The sequence below is a fragment of the Convolutriloba macropyga genome, chromosome 6, assembly GCF_964194025.1.
Source record: "Convolutriloba macropyga chromosome 6, txConMacr16.3, whole genome shotgun sequence".
NCBI classification, from domain to species: Eukaryota; Metazoa; Xenacoelomorpha; order Acoela; family Convolutidae; genus Convolutriloba; species Convolutriloba macropyga.
Window position 1 is genome coordinate 72,276,461 of NC_134473.1, and position 22,955 is coordinate 72,299,415.

At 36.2% G+C, this 22,955-nt stretch overlaps 1 protein-coding gene and 1 non-coding gene across 2 annotated transcripts in view; one reads left to right on the forward strand and one right to left on the reverse strand.

Moving 5' to 3' along the window:
• Positions 1–458: 458 nt before the first annotated feature.
• Positions 459–22,955, reverse strand: part of LOC142341190 (large ribosomal subunit protein mL45-like) — a 44,109-nt gene continuing 21,612 nt past the window's right edge. The window contains exons 3-4 of the mRNA XM_075392103.1: positions 1,062–1,362; positions 459–763 (exon numbers count right to left, since the gene is read on the reverse strand). Coding sequence (XP_075248218.1) covers positions 591–763; positions 1,062–1,362 — 474 coding nt within the window. The 3' untranslated portion in view covers positions 459–590. The remainder of the gene's footprint in view (positions 764–1,061; positions 1,363–22,955) is intronic.
• On the forward strand, positions 1,796–1,878 carry Trnal-uaa (transfer RNA leucine (anticodon UAA)). Its single transcript has one exon. It is a non-coding gene; the product is annotated as a tRNA-Leu (tRNA).

Sequence of the window (22,955 nt, forward strand, 5' to 3'; positions counted from 1 at the left end):
TCTTCGAAGTAAAGAAACGTCAGTTTCAGAGTCAGGAGGTCGTTTTTGAGAGCGAGGTAGTTCACGCGTGACCAAAACTTAATCAGGCAAATGAACAAAACTCGCTCCAATAAGAGTGAAAAATGACGTCACGTACGCATGACGTCACGTACGCAATTCAGTTGAAATTGCATGAACGAATGAACAGAAAGCAGATATGTTGACTGTGACGTTATATGGTCGTAACAAAAATCTTGAAGACTAAATGAAAAAAAAGCAAGAGAAGGCCAATCATAGCCTCAGCTATCGCTTCACGGCTATTGAAAGACAGCGCCCCAATACAGTTCAAATTCTTTGAATTGTAAAAACCGACGATGTCCCCATCGCGGCTATTAAACATATAGACACCAAATCTATATCACCAAATCCACCCCCCCCCCCCCCCCCCAGCATATTCTCAACTACTTTCAAAACTTCACCAGCATTTCAAATCTATTCAGTGGCAAAATAACTGGGTACAAGAAAAGGAAAAAGTCAGCACTATCAATTGATATTTAGTTTTTCATTAAATGAAGTTGGTAGACTTCATTTTTGTGACAGACAGACACTTGTTATATTCGTACTGTGGGGTGCATGTCGAACAGCCTGCGCCTGCGCAGTTTCTGCTTCTTAATTTCCTCTTCTTCCTCATCTGTCAACTGGTAGTAGCCGGGGTCCTCCCACTTCTTGTTCCAACGTCTGGGGTCCACGGGGGGAGATGGGGGTACAGTGGAAAATTGAGGTACTGAAATGAATTCACACACAACATTTTAAGGTCCATAAACTAAGTGCAGCTTTAGCAAAACTACAGAATCAACAAAATAAATAAATAAATAAATAAATAAATAAATAAATAAACAATAAATAAACAAAATTGAACTTTTACAAATGCTTTTGTAGCTCATCCACTACCCTATGCAATGACCAAAAAAACGCCCTAGATTTCGAAATCCGAAAAAACTGATGACGAAAACCGCTACCGTATCGCTTATGAAGGCCTCGGACCGCTGCCTTTACAATTAATATAAAGGCACGTAACTAACCAAAAGAGTCAGACACAATGTGAGTTTTGAAGTCGGCCTTTAAATTATGAGACGACAAAGAATAGTCCCCGTCTTTTAAGGTGTCGTGGCCAGGGGCTGATTGTGGTGCCTCGATCTTGGCGTGCACCCTCCATTCGGAGCCCCAGTCGTGTGGGCGCATGTGTCTCTCGAAAACAATGAACTCTAGCACACTTCTGGGCTCAATAGGGTGACCTTTCATCAGTCGGCCGAATCTATCGTAGATGGCCAAAATTTGTTTGCTGTGTTTTCTTACTGTTATCTGACCGAATTCGTGATCGTCCTGAAAATTTTACTAATTAATAATTATGGATTTTAGCGATCAATGTCATTAAAAAACTTTTTGAAGTTGAACGATATTTATTTTTGGATCTTTTCCGGTAAATTTATTCTGTCACAAAGGGAAAAGATTCTTATTTTTTACAAGCTGGACGACATAAACTGCGTAATAAAATTCATGCGCCGTGCTTAGATTATTTTGTTTGATTTTGGCGCCTTTCTGTGTCTTGTTCCCCCTTTATATTTCTCACTGTGTGGGGGAGGGAGAAGCTCTGATGTGAAAAATCGAGTTGCCTTTATGCGACTTTTGAAATTGTGATGTTTACAATTATTTAGAATATTGTGTTGCTGATTTGTTCATTAGTAAAGGTGCTAGCTATTAAGGTAAGCGTAGTTATTCAACATTATACAATTATACGCACTGCTAACAATTCCAAGCTACTATGGCCGAGTGGTTAAGGCGTTGGACTTAAGTTCCAATGGACGATAGTCCTCCTGGGTTCGAACCCCAGTGGTAGCAGATCTTTTTTGCATATATATAAGTCATTTAAGAAAAATGCTCGCTAAGCATCAAAACAAAACCGATAAAATTATACAAAAATGAAACTACATTGAGTATAAAATGCTTTCGATCCTCAAACCCATGAATTACTACACTTAATCATAATAATTAGCTAGGTACTGGAAAGCTAGGTACGAATATTGCAAAGCAAACAGACCTCAACTTTAGTTCATCAAGAGACAGTCATGAGTGCAATCATGAACACCTGGTTTCAGATAATTAGCTGCCAAACACATGATGTTCAGATTAGAGTGACGCTAAGCTGTTTGACGGCTATAAACGAGCTATAAAATTATCATCACAAAAAATAGCAACTGGGTTAATTATGGGTTGATTTGGATTCAAAATGAAGCCACCTTCAGCACATTCAAAAGTCGACTTTTGTTAGTGGTAGGCTGCCACAATTTAGAGAATGTTTAACTTTAATGTAGTAATGTTTATGACTTGTAAGTTGTCTTGAGTCAAATCCGAAAAAAACTCGCTGAATTATGATTCCAAAAATCTACATAAATGGGAAAGAGAATATTGAATTTACAAATGACACAATTTAACAGCAGAAAACATGAGTAAGCGGCCTGAACAGTGTGAGAACAAAAAAATATTGCTCACAGAAAACAAAAGTTGAAATTAAAACACAGGCAATTGAATCTTCCTGGCGAACGAATTTATAGCGCCGTCAACAGAACTAAAAGGAAACATCTTCAAAAAAAGTACATCCGAAGTTTTCTGACCCTATGTCATAAATTCTTACTCCAAGTTCTAAATTCCCAAAAAAGCTATCAAGATCATGCTATACAAAATCGGATCTTTTCAGTTTGTGCCCAATCCCCCCTCACCCCCCCCCCCCCCCCCCCCCCCAGGATGCACGTGCCATATTTATACATATTGATTTACTATGTCATGGCACGTGCTGTAACTGGGGGGAGGGGTGCATGGCGTACTGAGGGCACAAACGGAAATGATACAAAATCATTTAAAATAACGCAACAAATTTGTGCTCAATACGATCGGCATTTGTCTTCCCGAAAGACAGCAACATCCGATCAATCTCCGAACCTCTAAATAGATTACACAAAGATGGCTCGTGCGATTTCAGGCACACCACTGAACGTTCCAACTGTGCTCGATTGCTGTCAATTGTGTTTCAAGTGTGACAGGAAAATTTTGAATTTTGTATGGAAATGAATAATATTTCGGTTTATTGAAAGAGAATGTTAAAAATTTATCAGTGTACAAAAATTCAGACATTTTAAAAAATTTGTATCTATAAAAATGTCTTTCTTTTTTAACTCATATAAACTCATATACTAATCCTTCAGTTGCGGTTAATTGACTCCATGTAAACTGTCAGTTGACGTTCTCGACGTTACCAATCTTCCCCACGCAAACTGAGAAGATTGACAGGAGTAATTTAAGTTTATGTAACAATTTTTTAGGCTGCTCTCCATTAACTTAATATATACAACTATTACTATTTAAAGTTAAAATGTCACCAGTTTCGGCGCACTATCATTTGATTTTTAATACTAAATTGCCGCCAAATGACTTCAGCTGCTTGATTTTGAGAAAGAGAGAGAACTTAAGATCACGCAAAAGGCAGATACTCAAGCGCGTAAAAGTCAAAAAACGACCAAGCAAAAATTCTGCACAGAAAAAGCAAACGTTTACAATAATTGCTTCTCTTCAAGAGCAATTAATAAGATTAGTAACGTCAATAGATACAAACGCAAAACTGTACATAATTGGTTAACATTCAACGCAAAATTAAAAGAAACTGCAGGCCCTGAAACTAGTAAAATGTGCGCTTGAACAGATCGAGATTCTAGTCTGAAACAGGACGTTGATATTACAAGTGAGGCATTTAATGTGCAGGATAAATGGAAAATCTCATGTCTCAATCGGGTGTTGATTGTGTTCGAACACTAATCAAGCAATTACCAATGCAAAATCTGTCGCATTAGTTTGTTCTCAGGGACTAATCGAAACAAAACAAGGAATTTTCCCATTATCCCTCGTACATTATTCACTGGGGGCTTCAAATAACCTCACGCTAATATACACCACTATTAATATTTAAAGTGGAAATGTCACCAGTTTTGGCGCACTTTCATTTGATTTTTAGTACTAAATTGCCGCCAATTGACTTCAGCCGCTTGATTTTGAGAATGAGAGAACTTAAGATCACGCAGAAGGCAGATACTCAAGGTAGTAAAAGTCAAAAAACGATCAAGCAAAAACTTTGCACACAAAAAACACACGTATACAATACTTGCTTCTCTTCAAGAGCAATTAATAAGATTAGTAATGTCAATAGAGACAAAGGCAATTACAGTACATAATTGGCTAACATTCAACGCAAAATTAAAAAAAAAAACTGCAGGCCCTGAAATTAGTAAAATGTGCGCTTGAACAGATCGATATTCTAGTCTGAAATAGGACGTTGATATTACAAGTGAGGCATTTAATGTGCAGGAAAAAAAGGAAAATCTCATGTGTCAATCGGTTGTTGATTGTGTTAATATAAACCACTATTAATATTTAAAGTGGAAATGTCACCAGTTTCGGCGCACTATTATTTGATTTTTAGTACTAAATTGGCGCCAATTGACTTCAGCTGCTTGATTTTGAGAATGAGAGAGAACTTAAGATCACGCAAAAGGCAGATACTCAAGGGCGTAAAAGTCAAAAAACGACCAAGCAAAAATTTTGCACAGAAAAAACAAGTTTACAGTAATTGCTTCTCTTCAAGAGCAATTAATAAGATTAGTAATGCCAATAGAGACACGCAAAAACTGTACATAATTGGTTAACATTCAACGCAAAATTAAAGAAACTGCCGGCCCTGAAACTAGTAAAATGTGCGCTTGAAAAGATCGAGATTCTAGTCCGAAACAGGACGTTGATATTACAAGTGAGGCATTTAATGTGCAGGAAAAAAGGAAAATCTCATGTGTCAATCGGTTGTTGATTGTGTTAATATAAACCACTATTAATATTTAAAGTGGAAATGTCACCAGTTTCGGCGCACTATTATTTGATTTTTAGTACTAAATTGGCGCCAATTGACTTCAGCTGCTTGATTTTGAGAATGAGAGAACTTAAGATCACGCAAAAGGCAGATACTCAAGGGCGTAAAAGTCAAAAAACGACCAAGGAAAAATTTTGCACAGAACACACACAAGTTTACAATAATTGCTTGTCTTCAATAGCAATTAATAAGATTAGTAATGTCAATAGAGAAAAACCCAAAACTGTATATAATTGGTTAACATTCAACGCAAAATTAAAAGACACTGCGGGCCCCGAAACTAGTAAAACGTACGCTTGAACAGATCGAGATTCTAGTCTGAAACAGGACGTCGATATTACAAGTGAGGCATTTAATGTGCAGGAAAAATGGAAGATCTCATTTCTCAATCGGGTGTTGATTGTGTTCGAACACTAATCAAGCAATTACCAATGCAAAATCTATCGCATTAGTTTGTTCTCAGGGACTAATCAAAACAAAACAAAGAACTTTCCCGTTATTATCCCTCGTACATTATTCACTGGGGGATTCAAATAACATCACTAGAGGTTAATACAAAACCACTATTAATATTTAAAGTGGAAATGTCAACAGTTTCGGCGCACTCATATTTGATTTTTAGTACTAAATTGCCGCCAATTGACTTCAGCTGCTTGATTTTGAGAATGAGAGAGAACTTAAGATCACGCAAAAGGCAGATACTCAAGGGCGTAAAAGTCAAAAAACAACCAAGCAAAAATTTTGCACAGAAAAAACACACGTTTACAATAAATGCTTCTCTTCAAGAGCAATTAATAAGATTAGTAATGTCAATAGAGACAAACGCAAAACTGTACATAATTGGTTAACATTCAACGCAAAATTAAAAGAAACTGCAGGCCCTGAAACTAGGAAAACGTGCGCTTGAACAGATCGAGATTCTAGTCTGAAACAGGACGTTGATATTACAAGTGAGGCATTTAAAGTGCAGGAAAAACGGAAAATCTCATGTCTCAATCGAGTGTTGATTGTGTTCGAACACTAATCAAGCAACTACCAATGCAAAATCTATCGAATTAGTTTGTTCTCAGGGACTATTCAAAACAAAACAAGGAATTTTCCCGTTATTATCCCTCGTACATTATTCACTGGGGGCTTCAAATAACCTCACTAGAGGTTAATATAAACCACTTTTAATATTTAGAGTGGAAATGTCACCAGTTTCGGTGCACTATCATTTGATTTTTAGTACTAAATTGCCGCCAATTGACTTCAGCTACTTGATTTTGAGAATGAGAGAGAACTTAAGATCACGCAAAAGGCAGATACTCAAGGGCGTAAAAGTCAAAAAACAACCAAGCAAAAATTTTGCACAGAAAAAACACACGTTTACAATAAATGCTTCTCTTCAAGAGCAATTAATAAGATTAGTAATGTCAATAGAGACAAACGCAAAACTGTACATAATTGGTTAACATTCAACGCAAAATTAAAAGAAACTGCAGGCCCTGAAACTAGTAAGATATGCGCTCGAACAGATGGAGATTCTAGTCTGAAACAGGACGTTGATATTACAAGTGAGGCATTTAATGTGCAGGAAAAATGGAAAATCTCATCTCTCAATCGGGTGCTGATTGTGTTCGAACACTAATCCAGCAATTACCAATGCAAAATCTATCGCATTAGTTTGTTCTCAGGGACTAATCAAAACAAAACAAGGAATTTTCCCGTTATTATCCCTCGTACATTATTCACTGGGGGATTCAAATAACATCACTAGAGGTTAATACAAAACCACTATTAATATTTAAAGTGGAAATGTCACCAGTTTCGGCGCACTCATATTTGATTTTTAGTACTAAATTGTACTAAATTGTACTAAATTTTTTAGTACTAAATTTTTAGTACTAAATTACTACTGGCAGATACTCAAGGGCGTAAAAGTCAAAAAACGACCAAGCAAAAATTTTGCACAGAAAAAACACACGTTTACAATAATTGCTTCTCTTCAAGAGCAATTAATAAGATTAGTAATGCCAATAGAGACACGCAAAAACTGTACATAATTGGCTAACATTCAACGCAAAATTAAGGAAACTGCAGGCCCTGAAAATAGTAAAATGTGCGCTTGAACATATCGAGATTCTAGTCTGAAACAGGACGTTGATATTACAAGTGAGGCATTTAATGTGCAGGAAAAATAGAAAATCTCATCTCTCAATCGGGTGTTGTGTTCGAACACCAATCAAGCAATTACCAATGCAAAATCTATCGCATTAGTTTGTTCTCAGGGACTAATCAAAACAAAACAAGGAATTTTCCCGTTATTATCCCTCGTAAATTATTCACTGGGGGCTTCAAATAACCTCACTAGAGGTTAATATAAACCACTACTAATATTTAAAGTGGAAATGTCACCAGTTTCGGTGCACTATCAATTGATTTTTAGTTTTAAATTGCCGCCAATTGACTTCAGCTGCTTGATTTTGAGAATGAGAGTGAACTTAAGATCACGCAAAAGGCAGACACTCAAGGGCGTGAGGTCAAAAAACTATCAAGCAAAAATTTTGCGGAGAAAAAACACGTTTACAATAATTGCTTCTTTTCAAGAGCAATTAATAAGATTAGTAATGGCAATAGAGACAAACGCAATAACTGTACATAATTGGCTAACATTCAACGCAAAATTAAAAGAAACTGCAGGCCCTGAAACTAGTAAAATATGCTCTCGAACAGATTGAGATTCTAGTCTGAAACAGGACGTTGATATTACAAGTGAGGCATTTAATGTGCAGGAAAAGTGGAAAATCTCATCTCTCAGTCGGGTGTTGATTGTGTTCGAACACTAATCAAGCAATTACCAATGCAAAATCTACCGCATTAGTTTGTTCTCAGGGACTAATCAAAATAAAACAAGGAATTTTCCCGTTATTATCCCTCGTACATTATTCACTGGGGGCTTCAAATAACCTCACTAGAGGTTAATATAAACCACTATTATTATTTAAAGTGGAAATGTCACCAGTTTCGGCGCACAATCATTTGATTTTCAGTACTAAATTTCCGCCAATTGACTTCAGCTGCTTGATTTTGAGAATGTGAGAGAACTTAAGATCACGCAAAAGGCGGATACTCAAGGGCGTAAAAGTCAAAAAACGACCAAGCAAAAATTTTGCACAGAAAAAACAAGTTTACAGTAATTGCTTCTCTTCAAGAGCAATTAATAAGATTAGTAAAGCCAATAGAGACACGCAAAAGCTGTACATAATTGGTTAACATTCAACGCAAAATTAAAGAAACTGCCGGCCCTGAAACTAGTAAAATGTGCGCTTGAAAAGATCGAGATTCTAGTCTGAAACAGGATGTTGACATTACAAGTGAGGCATTTAATGTGCAGGAAAAGTGGAAAATCTCATCTCTCAGTCGGGTGTTGATTGTGTTCGAACACTAATCAAGCAATTACCAATGCAAAATCTACCGCATTAGTTTGTTCTCAGGGACTAATCAAAATAAAACAAGGAATTTTCCCGTTATTATCCCTCGTACATTATTCACTGGGGGCTTCAAATAACCTCACTAGAGGTTAATATAAACCACTATTATTATTTAAAGTGGAAATGTCACCAGTTTCGGCGCACAATCATTTGATTTTCAGTACTAAATTTCCGCCAATTGACTTCAGCTGCTTGATTTTGAGAATGTGAGAGAACTTAAGATCACGCAAAAGGCGGATACTCAAGGGCGTAAAAGTCAAAAAACGACCAAGCAAAAATTTTGCACAGAAAAAACAAGTTTACAGTAATTGCTTCTCTTCAAGAGCAATTAATAAGATTAGTAAAGCCAATAGAGACACGCAAAAGCTGTACATAATTGGTTAACATTCAACGCAAAATTAAAGAAACTGCCGGCCCTGAAACTAGTAAAATGTGCGCTTGAAAAGATCGAGATTCTAGTCTGAAACAGGATGTTGACATTACAAGTGAGGCATTTAATGTGCAGGAAAAATGGAAAATCTTATCTCTCAATCGGGAGTTGATTGTGTTCGAACACTAATCAAGCAATTACCAATGCAAAATCTATCGCATTAGTTTGTTCTCAGGGACTAATCAAAACAAAACAAGGAATTTTCCCGTTAGTATCCATCGTACATTATTCACTGGGGCTTCAAATAACCTCACTAGAGGTTAATATAAACCACTATTAATATTTAAAGTGGAAATGTCACCAGTTTCGGCGCACTATCATTTGATTTTTATTACTAAATTGCCTCCAATTGACTTCAGCTGCTTGATTTTGAGAATGAGAGAGAACTTAAGATCACGCAATAGGCAGATACTCAAGGGCGTGAAGTCAAAAAACTATCAAGCAAAAATTTTGCACAGAAAAAACACGTTTACAATAATTGCTTCTTTTCAAGAGAAATTAATAAGATTAGTAATGTCAATAGAGACAAACGCAATAGCTGTACATAATTGGCTAACATTCAACGCAAAATTAAAAGAAACTGCAGGCCCTGAAACTAGTAAAATATGCGCTCGAACAGATTGAGATTCTAGTCTGAAACAGGACGCCGATATTACAAGTGAGGCATTTAATGTGCTGGAAAAATGGAAAATCTCATCTCTCAATTGGGTGTTAATTTGGTTCGAACACTAATAAAGCCATGACCAATGCAAAATCTATCGCATTAGTTTGTTCTCAGGGACTAATCAAAACAAAACAAGGAACTTTCCCGTTATTATCCCTCGTACATTATTCACTGGGGGCTTCAAATAACCTCACTAGAGGTTAATATAAACCACTATTATTATTTAAAGTGGAAATGTCACCAGTTTCGGCGCACAATTATTTGATTTTCAGTACTAAATTTCCGCCAATTGACTTCAGCTGCTTGATTTTGAGAATGAGAGAGAACTTAAGATCACGAAAAAGTCAGATACTCAAGGGCTTAAAAGTCAAAAAAGACCAAGCAAAAATTTTGCACAGAAAAAACACAAGTTTACAATAATTGCTTCTCTTCAAGAGCAATAAAAAAGATCAGTAATGCCAATAGAGACACGCAAAAACTGTACATAATTGGTTAACATTCAACGCAAAATTAAAGAAACTGCCGGCCCTGAAACTAGTAAAATGTGCGCGTGAACAGATCGAGATTCTAGTCTGAAACAGGACGTTCATATTACAAGTGAGGCATTTAATGTGCAGGAAAAATGGAAAATCTCATCTCTCAATCGGGTGTTGATTGTGTTCGAACACTAGTCAAGCAATTACCAATGCAAAATCTATCGCATTAGTTTGTTCTCAGTGACTAATCAAAACAAAATAAGGAATTTTCCCTTTATTATACCTCGTACATTATTCACTGGGGACTTCAAATAACCTCACTAGAGGTTAATATAAACCACTATCAATATTTTAAGTGGAAATGTCACCAGATTCGGCGCACTATCATTTGATTTTTAGTACTAAATTGCCGCCAATTGACTTCAGCTGCTTGATTTTGAGAATGAGAGAGAACTTAAGATCACGCAAAAAGCAGATACTCAAGGGCATAAAGTCAAAAAAAACTATCAAGCAAAAATTTTGCGCAGAAAAAACACGTTTGCAATAATTGCTTCTTTTCAAGAGCAATTAATAAGACTAGTAATGTCAATAGAGACAAACGCAATAACTGTACATAATTGTCTAACATTCAACGCAAAATTAAAAACTGCAGGCCCTGAAACTAGTAAAATATGCGCTCGAACAGATCGAGATTCTAGTCTAAAACAGGACGCTGATATTACAAGTGAGGCATTTAATGTGCAGTAAAAATGGAAAATCTCATGTCTCAATCGGGTGTTGATTGTGTTCGAACACTAATCAAGCAATTACCAATGCAAAATCTATCGCATTAGTTTGTTCTCAGGGACTAATCAAAACAAAACAAAGAATTTTCCCGTTATTATCCCTCGTACATTATTCACTGGGGGCTTCAAATAACCTCACTAGAGGTTAATATAAACCACTATTAATATTTAAAGTGGAAATGTCACCAGTTTCGGCGCACTATCATTTGATTTTTAGTACTAAATTGCCGCCAATTGACTTCAGCTGCTTGATTTTGAGAATGAGAGAGAACTTAAGATCACGCAAAAGGCAGATACTCAAGGGCGTAAAGTCAAAAAAAACTATGAAGCAAAAATTTTGCGCAGAAAAAACACGTTTACAATAATTGCTTCTTTTCAAGAGCAATTAATGAGATTAGTAATGTCAATAGAGACAAACGCAATAACTGTACATAATTAGCTAACATTCGACGCAAAATTAAAAGAAACTGCAGGCCCTGAAACTAGTAAAATATGCTCTCGAACAGATTGAGATTCTAGTCTGAAACAGGACGTTGATATTACAAGTGAGGCATTTAATGTGCAGGAAAAATGGAAAATCTCATTTCTCAATCGGGTGTTGATTGTGTTCGAACACTAATCAAGCAATTACCAATGCAAAATCTATCGCATTAGTTTGTTCTCAGGGACTAATCAAAACAAAACAAAGAACTTTCCCGTTATTATCCCTCGTACATTATTCACTCGGGGCTTCAAATAACCTCACTAGAGGTTAATATAAACCACTATTAATATTTTAAGTGGAAATGTCACCAGATTCGGCGCACTATGATTTGATTTTTAGTACTAAATTGCCGCCAATTGACTTCAGCTGCTTGATTTTGAGAATGAGAGAGAACTTAAGATCACGCAAAAGGCAGATACTCGAGGGCGTAAAGTCAAAAAAAAACTATCAAGCAAAAATTTTGCGCAGAAAAAACACGTTTACAATAATTGCTTCTTTTCAAGAGCAATTAATAAGATTAGTAATGTCAATAGAGACAAACGCAATAACTGTACATAATTGGCTAACATTCAACGCAAAATGAAAAGAAACTGCAGGCCCTGAAACTAGTAAATTATGCGCTCGAACAGATCGAGATTCTAGTCTAAAACAGGACGCTGATATTACAAGTGAGGCATTTAATGTGCAGTAAGAATGGAAAATCTCATGTCTCAATCGGGTGTTGATTGTGTTCGAACACTAATCAAGCGATTACCAATTCAAAATGTATCGCATTAGTTTGTTCTCAGGGACTAATCAAAACAAAACAAGGAATTTTCCCGTTATTATCCCTCGTACATTATTCACTGGGGGGCTTCAAATAACCTCACTAGAGGTTAATATAAACCACTATTAAAATTTAAAGTGGAAATGTCACCAGTTTCGGCGCACTATCATTTGATTTTTAGTACTAAATTGCCTCCAATTGACTTCAGCTGCTTGATTTTGAGTATGAGAGAGAACTTAAGATCACGCAAAAGGCAGATACTCAAGGGCGTGAAGTCAAAAAACTATCAAGCAAAAATTTTGCACAGAAAAACACGTTTACAATAATTGCTTCTTTTCAAGAGCAATTAATAAGATTAGTAATGTCAATAGAGACAAACGCAATTACAGTACATAATCGGCTAACATTCAACACAAAATTAAAAGAAACTGCAGGCCCTGAAACCAGTAAAATATGCACTCGAACAGATGGAGATTCTAGTCTGAAACAGGACATTGATATTACAAGTGAGGCATTTAATGTGCAGTAAAAATGGAAAATCTCATGTCTCAATCGGGTGTTGATTGTGTTCGAACACTAATCAAGCAATTACCAATGCAAAATCTATCGCATTAGTTTGTTCTCAGGGACTAAACAAAACAAAAGGAATTTTCCCGTTTTTATCCCTCGTACATTATTCACTGGGGGATTCAAATAACCTCACTAGATGTTAATATAAACCACTATTAATATTTAAAGTGGAAATGTCACCAGTTTCGGCGCACTATCATTTGATTTTTATTACTAAATTGCCTCCAATTGACTTCAGCTGCTTGATTTTGAGAATGAGAGAGAACTTAAGATCACGCAATAGGCAGATACTCAAGGGCGTGAAGTCAAAAAACTATCAAGCAAAAATTTTGCACAGAAAAAACACGTTTACAATAATTGCTTCTTTTCAAGAGAAATTAATAAGATTAGTAATGTCAATAGAGACAAACGCAATAACTGTACATAATTGGCTAACATTCAACGCAAAATTAAAAGAAACTGCAGGCCCTGAAACTAGTAAAATATGCGCTCGAACAGATTGAGATTCTAGTCTGAAACAGGACGCCGATATTACAAGTGAGGCATTTAATGTGCTGGAAAAATGGAAAACCTCATCTCTCAATTGGGTGTTAATTTGGTTCGAACACTAATAAAGCCATGACCAATGCAAAATCTATCGCATTAGTTTGTTCTCAGGGACTAATCAAAACAAAACAAGGAACTTTCCCGTTATTATCCCTCGTACATTATTCACTGGGGGCTTCAAATAACCTCACTAGAGGTTAATATAAACCACTATTATTATTTAAAGTGGAAATGTCACCAGTTTCGGCGCACAATTATTTGATTTTCAGTACTAAATTTCCGCCAATTGACTTCAGCTGCTTGATTTTGAGAATGAGAGAGAACTTAAGATCACGAAAAAGTCAGATACTCAAGGGCTTAGAAGTCAAAAAAGACCAAGCAAAAATTTTGCACAGAAAAAACACAAGTTTACAATAATTGCTTCTCTTCAAGAGCAATAAAAAAGATCAGTAATGCCAATAGAGACACGCAAAAACTGTACATAATTGGTTAACATTCAACGCAAAATTAAAGAAACTGCCGGCCCTGAAACTAGTAAAATGTGCGCTTGAACAGATCGAGATTCTAGTCTGAAACAGGACGTTCATATTACAAGGGGCATTTAATGTGCAGGAAAAATGGAAAATCTCATCTCTCAATCGGGTGTTGATTGTGTTCGAACACTAGTCAAGCAATTACCAATGCAAAATCTATCGCATTAGTTTGTTCTCAGTGACTAATCAAAACAAAATAAGGAATTTTCCCTTTATTATACCTCGTACACTATTCACTGGGGACTTCAAATAACCTCACTAGAGGTTAATATAAACCACTATCAATATTTTAAGTGGAAATGTCACCAGATTCGGCGCACTATCATTTGATTTTTAGTACTAAATTGCCGCCAATTGACTTCAGCTGCTTGATTTTGAGAATGAGAGAGAACTTAAGATCACGCAAAAGGCAGATACTCAAGGGCATAAAGTCAAAAAAACTATCAAGCAAAAATTTTGCGCAGAAAAAACACGTTTGCAATAATTGCTTCTTTTCAAGAGCAATTAATAAGACTAGTAATGTCAATAGAGACAAACGCAATAACTGTACATAATTGTCTAACATTCAACGCAAAATTAAAAACTGCAGGCCCTGAAACTAGTAAAATATGCGCTCGAACAGATCGAGATTCTAGTCTAAAACAGGACGCTGATATTACAAGTGAGGCATTTAATGTGCAGTAAAAATGGAAAATCTCATGTCTCAATCGGGTGTTGATTGTGTTCGAACACTAATCAAGCAATTACCAATGCAAAATCTATCGCATTAGTTTGTTCTCAGGGACTAATCAAAACAAAACAAAGAATTTTCCCGTTATTATCCCTCGTACATTATTCACTGGGGGCTTCAAATAACCTCACTAGAGGTTAATATAAACCACTATTAATATTTAAAGTGGAAATGTCACCAGTTTCGGCGCACTATCATTTGATTTTTAGTACTAAATTGCCGCCAATTGACTTCAGCTGCTTGATTTTGAGAATGAGAGAGAACTTAAGATCACGCAAAAGGCAGATACTCAAGGGCGTAAAGTCAAAAAAAAACTATGAAGCAAAAATTTTGCGCAGAAAAAACACGTTTACAATAATTGCTTCTTTTCAAGAGCAATTAATGAGATTAGTAATGTCAATAGAGACAAACGCAATAACTACATAATTAGCTAACATTCGACGCAAAATTAAAAGAAACTGCAGGCCCTGAAACTAGTAACATATGCGCTCGAACAGATCGAGATTCTAGTCTGAAACAGGACGTCGATATTACAAGTGAGGCATTTAATGTGCAGGAAAAATGGAAAATCTCATTTCTCAATCGGGTGTTGATTGTGTTCGAACACTAATCAAGCAATTACCAATGCAAAATCTATCGCATTAGTTTGTTCTCAGGGACTAATCAAAACAAAACAAAGAATTTTCCCGTTATTATCCCTCGTACATTATTCACTGGGGGCTTCAAATAACCTCACTAGAGGTTAATATAAACCACTATTAATATTTAAAGTGGAAATGTCACCAGTTTCGGCGCACTATCATTTGATTTTTAGTACTAAATTGCCGCCAATTGACTTCAGCTGCTTGATTTTGAGAATGAGAGAGAACTTAAGATCACGCAAAAGGCAGATACTCAAGGGCGTAAAGTCAAAAAAAAAACTATGAAGCAAAAATTTTGCGCAGAAAAAACACGTTTACAATAATTGCTTCTTTTCAAGAGCAATTAATGAGATTAGTAATGTCAATAGAGACAAACGCAATAACTACATAATTAGCTAACATTCGACGCAAAATTAAAAGAAACTGCAGGCCCTGAAACTAGTAACATATGCGCTCGAACAGATCGAGATTCTAGTATGAAACAGGACGTCGATATTACAAGTGAGGCATTTAATGTGCAGGAAAAATGGAAAATCTCATTTCTCAATCGGGTGTTGATTGTGTTCGAACACTAATCAAGCAATTACCAATGCAAAATCTATCGCATTAGTTTGTTCTCAGGGACTAATCAAAACAAAACAAAGAACTTTCCCGTTATTATCCCTCGTACATTATTCACTCGGGGCTTCAAATAACCTCACTAGAGGTTAATATAAACCACTATTAATATTTTAAGTGGAAATGTCACCAGATTCGGCGCACTATGATTTGATTTTTAGTACTAAATTGCCGCCAATTGACTTCAGCTGCTTGATTTTGAGAATGAGAGAGAACTTAAGATCACGCAAAAGGCAGATACTCGAGGGCGTAAAGTCAAAAAAAACTATCAAGCAAAAATTTTGCGCAGAAAAAACACGTTTACAATAATTGCTTCTTTTCAAGAGCAATTAATAAGATTAGTAATGTCAATAGAGACAAACGCAATAACTGTACATAATTGGCTAACATTCAACGCAAAATGAAAAGAAACTGCAGGCCCTGAAACTAGTAAATTACGCGCTCGAACAGATCGAGATTCTAGTCTGAAACAGGACGCTGATATTACAAGTGAGGCATTTAATGTGCAGTAAGAATGGAAAATCTCATGTCTCAATCGGGTGTTGATTGTGTTCGAACACTAATCAAGCGATTACCAATTCAAAATGTATCGCATTAGTTTGTTCTCAGGGACTAATCAAAACAAAACAAGGAATTTTCCCGTTATTATCCCTCGTACATTATTCACTGGGGGGCTTCAAATAACCTCACTAGAGGTTAATATAAACCACTATTAAAATTTAAAGTGGAAATGTCACCAGTTTCGGCGCACTATCATTTGATTTTTAGTACTAAATTGCCTCCAATTGACTTCAGCTGCTTGATTTTGAGTATGAGAGAGAACATAAGATCACGCAAAAGGCAGATACTCAAGGGCGTGAAGTCAAAAAACTATCAAGCAAAAATTTTGCACAGAAAAACACGTTTACAATAATTGCTTCTTTTCAAGAGCAATTAATAAGATTAGTAATGTCAATAGAGACAAACGCAATTACAGTACATAATTGGCTAACATTCAACACAAAATTAAAAGAAACTGCAGGCCCTGAAACCAGTAAAATATGCACTCGAACAGATGGAGATTCTAGTCTGAAACAGGACATTGATATTACAAGTGAGGCATTTAATGTGCAGTAAAAATGGAAAATCTCATGTCTCAATCGGGTGTTGATTGTGTTCGAACACTAATCAAGCAATTACCAATGCAAAATCTATCGCATTAGTTTGTTCTCAGGGACTAAACAAAACAAAAGGAATTTTCCCGTTTTTATCCCTCGTACATTATTCACTGGGGGATTCAAATAACCTCACTAGATGTTAATATAAACCACTATTAATATTTAAAGTGGAAATTTCACCAGTTTCGGCGCACTATCATTTGATTTTTAGTACTAAATTGCCGCCAATTGACTTCAGCTGCTTGATTTTGAGAATGAGAGAGAACTTAAGATCACGCAAAAGGCAGATACTCAAGGGCGTAAAGTAAAAAAAACAATCAAGCAAAAATTTTGCGCAGAAAAAACACATTTACAATAATTGCTTCTCTTCAAGAGCAATTAATAACATTAGTAATGTCAATAGAGACAAACGCAAAATTGTACATAATTGGTTAACATTCAACGCAAAATTAAACGAAACTGCAGGCCCTGAAACTAGGAAAACGTGCGCTTGAACAGATCGAGATTCTAGTCTGAAACAGGACGTTGATATTACAAGTGAGGCATTTAAAGTGCAGGAAAAACGGAAAATCTCATGTCTCAATCGAGTGTTGATTGTGTTCGAACACTAATCAAGCAACTACCAATGCAAAATCTATCGAATTAGTTTGTTCTCAGGGACTATTCAAAACAAAACAAGGAATTTTCCCGTTATTATCCCTCGTACATTATTCACTGGGGGCTTCAAATAACCTCACTAGAGGTTAATATAAACCACTTTTAATATTTAGAGTGGAAATGTCACCAGTTTCGGTGCACTATCATTTGATTTTTAGTACTAAATTGCCGCCAATTGACTTCAGCTACTTGATTTTGAGAATGAGAGCACTTAAGATTCCGCAAAAGGCAGAAACTCAAGGGGGTAAAAGTCAAAAAATGATCAAGCAAAAACTTTGCACAAAAAAAACACGTATACAATACTTGCTTCTCTTCAAGTGCAACTAATAAGATTAGTAAAGTCAATAGAGACAAACGCAAAAACTGTCCATAATTGGCTAACATTCAACGCAAAATTAAAAGAAACTGCAGGCCCTGAAACTAGTAAAATGTGCGCTTGAACAGATCGAGATTCTAGTCTGAAACAGGACATTGATATTACAAATGAGGCATTTAATTTGCAGGAAAAATGGAAATCTCATGTCTCAATCGGGTGTTGATTTTGTTCGAACACTAATAAAGCCATGACCAATGCAAAATCTATCGCATTAGTTTGTTCTCAGGGACTAATCAAAACAAAACAAGGAAGTTTCCCGTTATTATCCCTCGTACATTATCCACTGGGGGCTTCAAAAAACCTCACAAGAGGTTAATATATACCACTATTAATATTTGTGGAAATGTCACCAGTTTCGGCGCACTATCATTTGATTTTTAGCACTAAATTTCCGCCAATTGACTTCAGCTGCTTGATTTTGAGAATGAGAGAGAACTTAAGATCACGCAAAAGGCAGATACTCAAGGGCGTAAAGTCAAACAACTATCAATCAAACATTTTGCACAGAAAAAACACGTTTACAATAATTGCTTCTTTTCAAGAGCAATTAATAAGATTAGTAATGTCAACAGAGACAAACGCAATAACTGTACATAATTGGCTAACATTCAACGCAAAATTAAGAAACTGCAGGCCCTGAAACTAGTAAAATGTGTTCTCGAACAGATAGAGATTCTATTCTGAAACAGGACGTTGATATTAAAAGTGAGGCATTTATTTTGCAGAAGAAATGGAAAATCTCATGTCTCAATCGGGTGTTGATTGTGTTCGAACGCTAATCAAGCCATTACCAATGCAAAAAATATCGCATTAGTTTGTTCTCAAGGACTAATCAAAACAAAACAAGGAATTTTCCCGTTATTATCCCTCGTACATTATTCACTGGGGGCTTCAAATAACCTCACTAGAGGTTAATATAAACCACTATTAACATTTAAAGTGGAAATGTCACCAGTTTCGGCGCACTATCATTTGATTTCTAGTACTAAATTGCCGCCAATTGACTTCAGCCGCTTGATTTTGAGAATGAGAGAGAATATAAGATCACGCAAAAGGCAGATACTCAGGGGGGTAAAAGTCAAAAAACGATCAAGCAAAAACTTTGCACAGAAGAACACGTATACAACACTTGCTTTTCTTCAGAAAGCAATTAATAAGATTAGTAAAGTCAATAGAGACAAACGCAAAAACTGTACATAATTGGCTAACATTCAACGCAAAATTAAAAGAAACAGCAGGCCCTGAAACTAGCAAAATATGCGCTCGAACAGATCAGGATTCTAGTCTGAAACAGGACGTTCACATTACAAGTGAGGCATTTAATGTGCAGTAAAAATGGAAAATCTCATGTCTCAATCGGGTGTTGATTGTGTTCGAACACTAATCAAGCAATTACCAATGCAAAATCTATCGCATTAGTTTGTTCTCAGGGACTAATCAAAACAAAACAAGGAATTTTCCCGTTATTATCCTTCGTACATTATTCACTGGGGGCTTCAAATAACCTCACTAGAGGTTAATATATACCATTATTAATATTTGTGGAAATGTCACCAGTTTCGGCGCACTATGATTTGATTTTTAGTACTAAATTGCCGCCAATTGATTCAGCTGCTTGATTTTGAGAATGAGAGAGAACTTAAGAGCACGCAAAAGGCAGATACTCAAGGGCGAAAAGTCAAAAAACTATCAATCAAACATTTTGCACAGAAAAAACACGTTTACAATAATTGCTTCTTTTCAGTAGTAGTAGTAGTAGTAGTAAAAGGCTTGAATTACCTTTTAAGGGGTACAAAAGTGGCTGAACAAAATGTACACAAAATGGATGTCATGGAACAAATAAAACAAAAACGAATAAACCTAAAATTTATGCTATACAGTTGCTGCATCTACAGCGGATCTTCCAAGAGCATGAATTTCTATAGTCAAATTTTTGGTCTCTCAGTTTCATTGAACTTTTTCTTATGTCAGATTTGGAAACTGATTGCCTTAAAAACAAGGAAAGTTTTAGTCCTAGGACATCTGCTGCGTCATTCACTACTCTTTCGCTCCTGAAGAAAAACGATTTCTCCGTTAAAGTCTTCTTACAGCGCGAGACTAATAACCTTTCATGATCCCCAGCGCGCAAACAGACCTCCTTCGTCACTAATGTATAAAAATCGTTAAATTTGAAGCAATTCCTGTTATTTACAAATGAGAGAAAAAATCTCAGGTCTCGTTCAATAAGCTGATAACACATTGGCAAAAAGTTTGAAATTCTGAGAAGGCCAAGATAATCGGCATCACCATAGCACCATTTCAGTCCGTGATAGTTTAAGAGTTCCAATTTACGCAAATCAGTCATTTCTGGATGCCAAGCAGGGTAACCGTATAAAAGTAGCGAGAGAACACAAGCCTTGAATAAATTATATTTGACACCAGATGGAATATTGTAGGGCACGCTATGCTTTAAGTAACCAAAGGAACGTCTTGCCTTCAACAACTTTGTCTGAATGTGGTACCTCCATTTCAGCGAACTTCAAATTACAATTCCCAGATCGGTCACGCAAGGCACTCGATCAATATCATCAGCACCAATAGATACAGAATAGGAAGTCGAAGGAGTAATATGCAGGTAACATTTGCTTGAATTGAAGGAAAGTCCATTACAATGAGACCATAATCTTAGCGCGCTCAGGTCTTTCTGTACATTTCAAAAAACGGAATCTCCACAGCATAATAACTTGGTGTCATCAACGAAACAATAAACTTGACTGTACTCAGGAACTCGAATCATATCGTCAATGTAAATTAGAAACAAAAGCGGACCTAAAACACTACCTTGCGGAACTCCACTAGTAACAGGTAGTTCGTCAGAAAAAAATCCATCAATTTGACTCTCTGGCGTCTATCACTTAAACAAGAGCACAGAAGTGACACGAAACTTTTATCGAAGCCAAATCTCGCAAATTTAAGAAGAAGATTAGAATGGTCAACTGAATCAGACGCTTTTGAAAAATCTAAGTAAACTACAACTTGCTCTATATTTTCTATCTAACATTTAAATATAACTTGTGCAAAAAAAACAATTAATTGTGTAACCACTGAGTGTTTTGAACGGAAACCATGCTGTAGAGGGTTGAGTGCATGCTCCAGTTTTGAATAGATGCAATTGAAAAGAAATCTTTCGAAAATAAGGGAAATTCGAGGCAAGATTGAAATTGGCCTGTAATTTTCGACGTCTGCACGAGAACCCTTCTTGTGGTTCTTGTGGCTGTCAAGAGCAATTAATAAGATTAGTAATGTCCATTCTATATGGAATATAGTCCATTCATCAAAATGGGGTAACAGTGCTCTGCGCAAAACTCCATGACTTTCTCTTTGATTGGAATTCTACTCATTTCTCGAAAAAGGTCTAGGTAAACTTTGTGTGACAATTCTAGGAAGTTAGCTTTGTCGAAATCACCCATGCTCTTTCTCATTTGACGAAGAGCTAGTCTGTCGCGAACAGCGAAGGATCCCGCGGGAGTTTTGACTGATTCGACTAAAATTGACTGGTTGGATGATGGTTTGTATGGGTCAAAAACTTGATCAGAACAAGATATTAGCCTAGCTCGGGCTTCAGATGTCAACATTGGATAATCAAGACCTTCAATTAGACTTTTGTGGACTTTTTCGTCGGCACTTTGTAATGCTTCGAATTTCTTGTTCATTAAATCTCCTTTGCCAAAGTATGGAGGAGGATCTGGACGGATCTCATGATGAATTTTCTTAGGCCTTCGATACCATCGAAATGAGCGTGCTTAAAAAAGAGTATTGAAAACGTTGGCGGAAGACCAGATTCAGAAGAGCAAAATTTAACAAGCAGACAATACTAACCAGGTACTATAGAAATGAGAGGACACAGTTAATGCAGAAAAGCAATTTTTCGAAGTGCACGAAAATATCAAGAATTTCGTAAGAAGAGCCTAAGGAATGCTCTGATTTGTGGTGCTCTTGAACATAGAAATCGTATGGGAAAGGATGTGTACTGTTTTATTGACTAGTTTGGCAAGTTGGCTAGAGTGTTGGCAGTTCTGAAGTAAGGTCTGGTAATTGGGTTTCATAATTCAGCAATTCAAGATAATCGTCTCCGCGACTGTCACCATGTAATATAGCATTTTCGTTGATTGGTAAAGTGTCAAGTTTTCCTTAATTTTGGGGTGTTTTAGTCAAGCGGTCTATTTCTTCGGAGCAGGCTCGACGATTCTCATTTGTGAGCTTTGAGTCAATGAAACAGAGATAGTGATAGAATGTTCAATTTAGGCCAACTTGTTCTCTCTAGTGGAATCTCTCGAGTGAGAGTGTATATTAATTCATCACAATAGATGCACATATCAAATACACAATTTGTTATATCCGTATTCACAATATCCGTATATGGCTTTAACAAATATATACTGCGGCTTTAACAAATCATATATGGCTTTAACAAATACATAAATAATAGATACCAAAATAAATACCCAAGTTTGGGCTGTTTATTAGACACCCATTTATGGAGTATCACACAACCACACTTTTTGAAAATTTTCTATGGAAAATTTTTGCATGAAATTTAGAAAACTTATATATATAAGTTACTATAACTTATATATATATAACTTATAACTTATATATATAACTTATATATATATATATAACTTATATATATATTATATATAAGTTTGGATAAAAGGTTAAGCGCCACCCACGATATATTGTTAAATATATAGTTTTTTTATAAAAGCACGTTATCTCAATATGATAGTTAGGAAGGAAGCCAAGAAACTTAGAAAGTCGATTCACTGACGTCTTCTGTCTCATGCTTTCTTCCTCGTTCCTCGGGTTGCAGATCTCCGAGTGTGAGTGTGCTGGCGCTGCGGCTCGGTTCTCTCGGGGTTCGTTCTGCTCTTTTTGTCTCAGCGACGTATTCGACTGCCGCTCGGAGGATATCATCATTGTTGAGAAGAATGTTTGCAGCGTTTTCTGCTATTTTTCCTTGGACTGGCATTGCTGCTTTTGAAGTGTCAACAACTTGTTTTGCGATTGTCGCCGAAAGTCGCTGTCGTCGTTCAGATGTTGACGCTTGTTCCATAGTTCT